The 10,851-nt window shown below is 44.5% G+C and overlaps 1 protein-coding gene across 1 annotated transcript; it reads right to left on the bottom strand.

The window, feature by feature from the left end:
* Positions 1-1,064: 1,064 nt before the first annotated feature.
* Positions 1,065-3,648, bottom strand: si:dkey-126h10.1 (vesicular inhibitory amino acid transporter). The gene is made up of 2 exons (XM_012828591.2): positions 3,364-3,648; positions 1,065-2,266 (listed from the first exon to the last, which is right to left on the bottom strand). Exons 1-2 carry the CDS (start codon positions 3,646-3,648, stop codon positions 1,118-1,120), a joined length of 1,434 nt encoding a protein of 477 aa, XP_012684045.2. The 3' UTR covers positions 1,065-1,117.
* Between the last annotated feature and the right edge of the window lie 7,203 nt (positions 3,649-10,851).

Below are 10,851 nucleotides of genomic sequence, written 5' to 3'. Positions count from 1 at the left end.
TTGGATTTTTTTTTGTATCGTTTTTGCATTCATAGCGTACCTACGACAGAGTCACACAACATGATTCATATTACAGAAAAAAATGACTTTGGATGGAACATTTTGCTTCCAACAAATACACGTGTTTGTCAGTTATTTTTGTCCTTGGCCCAAGTTCCAGACACGTTGCGTGTGGTGGGCGTTGTGAGACCATACTCAATATGTGTGCATGGTTTGTGTTGCGTTCAATACCCAAGTTTGCCAAAAAATCTGCCTTAGGTAACTCCCCCAGTGCTGAAAAGGTTGACTGTGTAACGGCCAGTAGGCGGACAGGTCTAATTGATGCCATATTTATTGTTGCATACCATAATTGATTTAGGGCTGACAAGCAAGTCCTTCAGAGTGTTCGACATTAACATAATCAACCATGACATCTTCATCAAGTGACTACTGACAGACACCACACCTCTGATGAGTTGGTAATTATAGCATATGAGAATATTGAAGACATGAACACATGAAGACATGAACATTTGACAACTTTACGCCACTTACCTGATAAATAAACTGGGGCGTGTCTTAATGGGGTACCATAATCACCCAAATGCAAACCAGTCCACAGGTGAGTTGTATGATAAACACAGATTTTAAGCTCATCTTAAATGTCTTATGGATGCAGATCGTGAGTGAACGCCCAGTATTGCTTTAGCAACACAGCTTTGTTTCATTTGAGTATTACATGTAGTTACGAGGTAATAAAACCTCATACTGACTACAACATCAATCCACAGAATGTCCTATGAGGATGCATCAGAGTGATATAGAAACATGAAGTTACAGACTTAACATGCCCGTCGGACTCTCGTCACAATTAGGACACGTGACACATAGTGACCAGGCATGTATTTTACCGTAGGACTGTTAATTATTGCAATCAAGTTCCCGGTGGCCATATAGTTACAAAAGCAAAGGATGGTCCTATCAAAAACGGCCATCTATTCACATGAGATCTTAAAAGGAAACATGAAAGATACATATACAACGCATGCTCTGACACAATTCCAAGCTCTGACACGATTCTGCATATTGATCAGACAAACACCCCCAGGGGACCATTTTCCCACACAGGCTTAAAGCTCTATCTGCTCTCAAAAGCCCCAAACATCCCCTTAATTGAACAAATGACCCCTGACAAACTGCACAGCAATCCCAGCACCAGGATCAGAAAATTGATGGCTTTTAGTCTGACGTCCAACGTGGTCCACTTGAGCTGAAGGTGGAAGAGGGAGGGGAGGAGGAAGGTCATGGCCGCCCCGGTGATGCTACCCGTCAGGCCCATGAGCAGGGAGAAGTGAGGCATATACATGGCCATCAGGAAGGTGAGCAGGAGAAGACCACCCCTCAGAGCCAAAATGGCTCTCTCCAGAGCCACGCCGTTTTCCTGCTTCAGCATGCAGCCCTGGAGGACCTCCGAGGCAGCGTAGAAGGGCAGAGGGTAGGAGAGTATGGCTTTGGCCAGGAGGCAGAGGTTAACCGCCAGGCGCAGACCCTCAGGGAGGTTGTCGGTGATCACTTCCTTGGTCTCCTCGCCCCACGTCAGGAAGGCAAGGACGGAGAAGAGCGTCTTGAGGACGCAAGCCAGGGCATGCGTCCAGGTGAGCATGTCCGGGAAGTCGCCGCGTTCCTCCATGCTCCCCTCTAGTGTGGGCAGGAAGATCTGCGAGGTGTAGCTGAAGATGATCACCCCGACGGACACCAGGAACTTCTCGAAGTCCACCCACAGGGCCATGCGCCTCCAGGACCAGCGGTGGGCCTGCCGCAGGCAGAAGCCGATGGTGATGAAGGTGATGAGGAACTGGGCGAGCGAGCAGAGCAGGCTCAGACGCGACACCACCCGCAGGTCGCGGATCAGCATGCAGGGCACCAGGGACAGGAAGGTGACCACCGACCAGACGGCCGGAGGCAGCAGGAGGAAGGGGAAGCTGTGGCACATCAGGTTGCTGCTCACCACTAGGTAGAGGGTGCAGGTCATCATCAGCTCCACCACCTGGGCCGCATGCACCAGCCGGCCGCCCAGATGCGGGCACAGGTGGCGGCAGCAGGCGTTGGCGATATCTTCGTAGGTGTCGCGGACGCGGACCATGCGTCCAGACTCATCTTCCTCATACAGGCAGGCGATCAGGATCTTCCCGGTGTAGCTGCAGATGACGGCTGCCAGGACCAGCAACAGGAAGCCCAGGTAGCCGCTCTGCAGCAGTGCGTACGGCAACCCCAAGACGAAAATCCCCTGAAATATATTGTTTAATTCTAACACAGAATTGTATTCAGTCGACACAACAAACATGACACAGCTTAGTTCTTCAGTAAGGCACAATGGAGATTTACTAAACTACCTACTCAACCTCAAAACACCACACCAGCAAAGACTCTCTCCACTTCCATGCACTATAATGCAAAAATCATCACCGTAAAACTCTTTGTTGTTTGAATCCTTTGTATAGCCTTTATTTCTTTATTTCTGTAGAACTAACAGTGGGTCTAGTTTTGGTACAAATCCTGTCAACACAAAGGACCTGGGAAAAGAGCAGTGAGAGAAAGCAGTGGCATGGATGTGTGAACACAACTGCTAGCGAAGCACTACTCATTACAGAAAAATGGTGCGAGCGCGAGAAGGTTCTTTGTTTGAATATCGTCCCAAACAAGAGCATGTGAAACTTAATCATGAAGCATACAGCCCTTGCATCATTTACTGGAAAATCACCCCTATTTCGGCATTGTAACGGCAGTGCAGCATAATGCTTTTCGTCGATGATGACATTGAAAATAGGACCCTGGGAAATGACATGCAATTAATTAGTCCAGACACAGTCTGGCTCCCCCCTACAAATAGAGCATGCAAGAACAATAGACGGCAGGTAAACAAAACTGTTTATATGTGAGCCTGGACAAACATGTAGATGTACTTCTTGGATAAAAAAGAAATAAAGCCTGGGACAGATAATGGGATGTTGGACAATTAGAGTGAAACAGCATATGATTCAGGGAGGACGTAATGCCACAGTGAATTGGGAGGCAGCACACAGATAAAGCTGTGAAGAGCTATTCACATAATCATCCTTGTTCATCAATAAAAAAAGATGCACTAATGCCAAAGCAAACAAGCCTTGTTCAAACAGGCTCATTTAATCAATCTGCATAAATATTTTACCAATTCAAAGCCTCAAAACTTATTATTTGTTTTAATGTTTAACATTAAGTTAATTAATATATAATTCTCTTTGTCAAATCAGAACTAATGCACTCCTTACTACAGTACACACCCTGCACAAAAGGATTTCCGATCAGCTTCCTCATCATTCGAACGAGGCCAACACATCCACTCACCTGGATGGCATTGGTGACATTCCATCCTGCCTCCCAGGTGGTGATTTTGGGGCAGGTGGCCTCTGGTGACCCCTCGTGTTCGCCCTCAGCCTGCAGCTCCTCGCTGGCCTCGGGGCTGGAGCAGCAGGGTTCTTCCCCAGGCTCCCCTGCACGAGCCTCCCCATACCTCCTGCTCAGCTCATCCCTGTGGGCGAACCCCTGGCTCTCCTCGTCTCCAGCGAGGAACCTGGAGGACCACAGTGCCCTGCCTTGAGCCCCCAACCAGCTCAGACTCAGAAAGGACATCTCTCACCTCTGGTCTGGGTAGTTTTTTTGTTAGAGTGTTTCCCTCTGAGGGGCTGTGGAGGAAAACCACTTTGCAGGTCAGCGTGAGAGGAGCAACATGATTGGCGCCTCCTCCACCTGTCAACAACTCCGAGTCGACCCAGCAGGTAAGGCACAGGTGATGTGTCCATCTCAGGTCTCGGCTTGAAGTGCATGGTTCCTGAGACAGACCATGCATCTAAAAGACTAAATTGGCTACTAAAGGGATGCAGCCATCCATTGTGCAATGAAGTTGATTGACAGACCACTGAGCTGTCACACTATAATTGACACAATGATGCCAAATAAGTCCTATTCTTTGGGTATTACTAACAACCTTCACCAGAAGTTCTATCTAGTGTGTTCTTTCATGAGATTGACTTCAACTTTCTTATCCTACGCAATGTGGCAGTTTCTACCGAACACTAGAGGGAGCAGCGTATACTTTTAAAAGACACAACTTTTTTCACAGTAAAACTTTTTCATATAGGTATAAGCATGATCTTTGGGGGACTCACCAAAACTAGGCCAACTGTTTTATTGCTTTCTACATTCGTTACCTTTATGGAAAATCTATTTAGGCAATCCATGCCTGTGGCATGAAGCCACTGCATGCCTTTACAATGCAATTGATTATCGGACAATAAGATAAATCACGCCTATTTAGATTTACTATTGCTCCTGACAATAAAATAAGTCATTTAAACAACTTTGTATGTCCTGAATACATAGTTGGTATATGAGTGACGCTCTGGAGAGAACGCAAATACAATCTTCTGCAACCAAGATAGAAGGATAATGGAAAGATGCATCGTTTGAATAGCTAACCAACTGCGTGAGTGGGCTTTAACTTTGTCTTGCATGATTCAAGAGCCCCATAATTCATTTCCAGTTGTGGCTCCCTCCTCCTCCAGGGGAGCGGGAGTTTCCTCCTGAACTTGAAAAAGTCACTCTTGACATTCCCCCCCTCAGTTTCCCAACGCTGAGTTGTCCGCCGCTCTGAAAAACTGACTCCGGCGGTCGGAGCGCTAATGAAGAAATAACCGGACTGGAAAAATGAAAGCCCTATCTCTCTCCACACTCATTGCGTTGCTATGGCACTGCAGTTTAGCTCAGCAAAGGGGTGAGTGAAACATTTGCCACTGTAATTGTCGCTGTAGTTAAAATCACATTTTCTGCAGGTTGTGAATTACGAACCTCATAGACTATACTGCCAGATTTGTTTCCCATGAAGTATCAGGTTTGTTTCGCCCAGCCCTAAGCAATTGTTATGACAATCTGCCTTGCTCAAATAGTTTACTACTGAACACTATTTTGAGTTTAGTTGATTTCAGAGAGCAAACATTAAACGACAAAGTAATGAGAAGTGACGTCCTTTTAACGCGCCTTTTTTATTAATTAAATCGTTATGTGTCAGTGTAGATTATTCTTTCTCTCCTAATGTGCTTAATTACCGATTCAAATATGTGATGCCTGTATCATGTGGAAGCCTCTACTGTAGATACAAAAACTGGTTTTGTAGCTACAACAGAGCCGAATTGAGCAGTGTTAGTATACCTACATGTATATCCATGCCGAAATACTTACATGCTTACTTGGAACTATGACAGCAAAGTATCTACATATGCAATTATTACTGGGATATGGAAACATTATTTTTAATTTGCCTTGGTGCAGAGGGCCTACGGTTAAACACCTCTTGACAATGTGTCACTTTGTTGTGCTCTGCAATGACATCGATGATGACACAAACCTTGGTAAATTAGCAATGCCTTATCCATAGACGGACAGAAGGAATCTAATTGCTAAGTTGGTGTGCAGAACTTTCTATGATCTTCTACCTCGACTACACTCTTCTCATCTGCACTGATGAAAGGCTAGCTGAGTCGGTTGCGTGTGTTTGTTGGACACTGGCCAGTTGTATGTGTGTCCTCTTCCTTGTCAATGACATCAATGGCACCATTCCATTAACAGGTGCCACTGACTTCCATGGCGGAATCCTAAGCGTCAAGCTTGGAATCTAAATTTAGGAAGGTGCAAATCAGAAATAGTCCTCTCCCCCTTTATCCGAAATAAAGTGACAGGATGTCACAAGATGGACAGATGGATGTATGCCTTGCTGACATCCTCTTTGGATCACTGTCGTGTAAAACACATGCATGGATTTGTCGAGGCAGATAGGTCACTGGTTTCACCGCTGTGAGAACCCTGTTGTCTGGTGACTCATCAAAATTCAGCAACTGTTAAGGATTTGGGCTCCATTTTCAGAGGTGGCCTCAGAGCTCAGTGTACTAACAATATCCAAATCCCTACAAGTCCACACTATTTACAGATCAAACGTCAGCCTTGTAGGTACTGTAAGAGAACAGGCCCTGGTGAATGGTCTGCCTTTCTTAGACTAAATCTGGGATGCTCAGGTCTTGTGAGTGGGTTAACTGAGATCGGGCAGATTTTTGGCCAATCCGAAGCTGGGTGGGTCGGTATACTGCAGGTCTGTCCAGGACAACACCAGGGGGGACAGGCTATGAAGCACCTTTTAAAGCTCACAAACACACCACTTTGAGGGTTTTTCCTATCGGCTGTGGCGGCTGGGTTGTTTTCTATTTGTGATCGCCTGGATTGTTTATCTTTATCCTTCACCAGAGCCAGATTCGCTTTTTTTTATTGGCAAGGAGGAAAGCAACATCTTTGTGGGCATTGTATGTGCTCTCCTGCAAACCTGTATCTTTGTACAGACTTTTTCACTGAAAGAGAAGAGAGGAGCAAGAGAAAAGGCCCCCGGGGTGCCGTAGAGGAGAAAATCAATAGCTAATTCTGCTGCTGCTGCTGCGGTTAGAGAGTGGAGCCAGTGCAAGTCGAACGTTATCCTAGTCAATACTGATGAAAAGATGCTAAGAGTATGATTTGATAAATTGATGTTGGGTTGGCTTCAGCAATCGTACAAAATTGTGGTGTTTCTCAGAAACATAGATGGCTGTCCACACACATTTGTATGAGAACAACACGTTTCTGAACATTACTGTACAAAGCGGGGAACAAATAAAACAGAAAAGAAAAGAAATTGACCCTGTGCAGGCATGCCATTGCTGTGGCCAGGATTCTTATTCAAGCAGCAGTGCTAAAAAACCTGACTATTATGTCCCTCATTATAGTCTTGTTTGAGGCCACATAAGCCAGGTTGATTGCATTAACAATTTAGTAGCTATTCTCTGTTTCTGTGAAACAGCTTTCTCAATTAACTACACGAACATATTCTTTTAGTTACCAAAAACTGTTTCTTTCCTGATTATTTTACACTGACACTGTCAGCGCTAGAACTTAGCTTTCTGTGAACTGTTGCTCTAATGGAAACCACATTGTCTTAGGGGGCTGGACCCTGAAACCTAACCTTTGACTCAGGCGACATGCTGTGGTCAGCGTGAAGCCATCTGGGACATGGACGAGGTCCATGGAGTGGTGTAGACACATTCTAACAGCCAATGGGGTGCATGTTTTCATAGGGCCTCGTTCTGACCCTCTGGTTTCTGATGGCTTGCTTTTGCTCTGCAGGAAGTATGGATCATTCATTCTTTCATTCATTCATTCTTTCTTTCATTCATTCATTCATTCATTCAATCATTCTTTCTTTCTTTCTTTCCCACTTTCTTTACCTCCTTTCCTACTCCACACCATCCTCCTATTTCCTCTCCTTCTCCTTCTCCCCATCCTACCCATTGCTGCTTTGATGCTTTCTTGAGAGACAGCTTCCTGTCTCCCCTATTTGCTGATGTTTTCAGTCAGTCAGTCAGTGCCACCCATCGGAATTTGACCTGATTTCTGGCAATACAAAATATCTATACTTTTTTTGGTCAGATCAATGGCAATGGTCATGGTAAGGAGGATAGGCCCAGGGTTACGTTTCAGTAAACTTTCCCTCTCTAACTTCCCATTGCCTCCCTCAGTCTCTAAAGTATGTATGTCATACTAACCTCACCGGAGTGCTCACTTTTAGGCAGCAATGTGTGTTAGAATGCTATGCTTGTGGAAGTGTACGGATGGTTAGATGTCACCTCGACTCAAATTATGGGTTTGAAGTGCTGTTCTTTTCAAACTGAATACCTCTGAAAAATACTTCCCCAAAGAGGAATTGTGAAGTTGGGGGATTGCTTGAGCTTTCCCCATTTTAATGCGGATGTATCCTTACATTGAGGTCCTGGAAGTGAGGATTTGGATGCTACAGGGGTCTTTACAGAAAATTGGTAATGAACAGTAGTTGTGTTTAGGGCTGGTGTTGTTCCATCTTTTGTACTGATTCTTACTGACCTCTTTCAGCTTTCTAATTCTTTTCCAATTTCATTATGGTTGTTTTGCTTTCATGACTGACATGTCGTGACTGACTGACAAATCGTGGGCATGATAGCGACTATGATTATGATAGTGAAAATTCAATTATGTCCAAGTAGGTTGACTTCATCTTCAACTTCATGTCTTTGTTGCTGCTTAATATCCCTATTGTGCATCATTTTTTGTATGTGCACTTTGATCAGTTTCCAGAGAGATCTGAGAGGTTCAGAGAAACTCTGGCCGTCACATTACACCAATGAGCCATGAAGCCCCGAACGAAAAACCACGACCACAATAATTTTTTTCCTTGAAAATGTGATTGAATTCATAATGCCTGGCATGATATATGGGACAAGGCCACTGTTGCCGGGTTGGGAGTGAGAGGGTCGCAGAAAATGCCTATTATATTAGGTTATGAATTTCACTCTGCATTACAAATGTTATGGGTAAGCCACACACTCTAGCCGCCGACAAAGCAAATGTTAAGAACCAGGGGCAGAAGAAATATTAATGCCTCTGTGTATTTCTTGTGGATACAGCTCTCTGTCTCAGTGTTCCCGTCCAATCTGGTTCCAGCACTAATGTCAGATGACATGGGGATTCTGCGCCACAAACCTTTGATTGGCCCATGAATTATTTAAGGATGGCATTTTATGGGTCCTGATGTGGCCAAGCTTGATAGGGGTGGTTCGCAACAGTGTTTGCTAACGGTCGTGTGTGTGTCAAGACCATGAATCAGAAAGGAAGCTACATCATAATGTCAGAACCCGGCAAGTATGTGTGGACAGGACGCTTGTGCTATGATCACTTACAATGGCCTGGACCTTGGCTGTGCGTGTGGAGGTATTCACCGCTTTAAGATCATATCGTTGCTAGTTTTTTTTTCTTGAAAAATAACGATAGACACGACGGTGTGGTTGTGTTATTACATTGTTTATTGCCATCTATGGATAAATATAACATTAGAAACAGTATTTCATTCACAGCACTTTACAGAAAGCATCAACACACCCCATGTGGAGAGAATATTAAATGCAGGGTTTCGAAGGTCATGGAAATCTTGATGTGACTTTGTCATGTATAGGTCTAATGAAATCAATCAAGTTATTGTACTTGTAATTTTCATTCAGTATGTATGCCCAATCTGTGGAGAAAAGTATGCAATTTTTGGAATGGAAATTTCATTAAAGGTCCTGGCAAAATCATGGAAAAGTTTTGAAATGTTATAATTGAAAAGGGGTGGGAATCCTGTAAATGGAGATTCTTGGAATATTGTGCTCAGCGTTCAAATCCCTGACCATTGTACGGTATTCAAAGGACTCTGTTGTCACATACTGAGTGACGTGGGGAAGATGTTTGGTGAACACCATGACCATGCCAAATGTCACCCACGACCCACTCTTTCATTGTCACTCTTTCAAGTCTTTCTTTCTTTCTCTTTTTCTTTACTATTCACTACTGTTCTATTCTGGAAACGGCAGCATACACGAAGCCAACAAGTCAATATTCACCGTTCGAGGGGAGTGTTTTTCCGCCAAACGAAGGCACGGTGTCTTGCACAGTTCAGGAGCATGGAAGAGTGCCTCCTCAATTTCTCTCCCTGACATGTCACGTCGAACATCCTCAGGAGCACTGAGCACAATAGAGCCAATAATGATGGAAAGCGTTTTGTGCTGGATGGTATCATAGCCCTCAGGGGAACATAGGGAAATTACAAATCTATCCTCCCGCCGCTAGATGTTAAATAGCATCCATTAACATTTTCAGAGAGTGATGCTATTAACCTGAATGAAATGCATTATTTGAAAAGTGAAACGTGGTCTAAAACATGACAGGTCTGGCAAGATATTTACTGAAGGGTGTCACTTTTTTTTCATGCCATTGTGAAACTGATCCAATGATCTGCATTGCGAAATTCTCGAGAGGACGTGCTTGTATATGTGTGGGTTTTTTTCACCGCAAGTAAGTCTGAATCCCTTCCTGGATCTTTTGTCACTCTTGTCACGTCATGTCACAGTGAGATGTCTCATCTGTCCACCAGCACGTCCGACCGCCCCCTCACAGCTCCGGTCCTCACAGCCCCCGCCTCCGGGGACACAAGTGCAGAGGCCAAACTAGATTGTGTGTTTACCAAATATTTGTGTGTCCAGGTGCATGTGGCAGCATAAAATGTTATGATATGTTAAAATGAGGTATTTACATATCTTTTGAAGTCATTTTTTTTCCACAAACACTCCAAATCTGATCCTATCCTATATTTTCTCAAAAGTAAAGAGGATGAGTATCAACCACCTTCAAAGTAAACCTTTCAATTTATTAAAGGTCCCATCATGTTTGAGTACAGAACTCACTTTTTTGTTTTGTTTTCTGTTTACAACAACGCTTCAATAGTGACGACCTTGTAGGGACATCTGAATAGCTCTTAAACACACACTCCCGCCCTCTCCAGCCTATTCCTCAGTAAACTGGCACTGCCAAGCTTCCCGTCTGGCCACATTCAGGGGCTGTGTATGTGCACCGATATACGGGCACCGACGTGCTTCCGGGGCCTCCTCCGGGAGAATGGACAACGGCGGCTGTCTAATGTGGAGAGCGTGTGGAGAGGAGAGGAGGGACTCTTTCGCAGAGATGGATGTGATGTGACAGACGGTGGCACTGATCAATAGTAACATGAAGAAAGAAAGACAGACCACGGACTGAATCAGATCGATATTTGCGGTGCATTCTGAGTTTAGTGAACATGCTGTGATGAAAACACAAACAAACAAACAAACACAGCAGGTCGAACAAATATTGTATATGTTTGTGTGGGATGATGGAGTTAAATTGTTTATGTCTGGGACGCTACCCTCCCTACATCTC

This window comes from Clupea harengus, chromosome 15, assembly GCF_900700415.2.
Source record: "Clupea harengus chromosome 15, Ch_v2.0.2, whole genome shotgun sequence".
Taxonomy (NCBI): Eukaryota; Metazoa; Chordata; class Actinopteri; order Clupeiformes; family Clupeidae; genus Clupea; species Clupea harengus.
The sequence above is the reverse complement of the archived record's forward strand: the minus strand, read 5'-3'. Positions and strand labels throughout refer to the sequence as shown.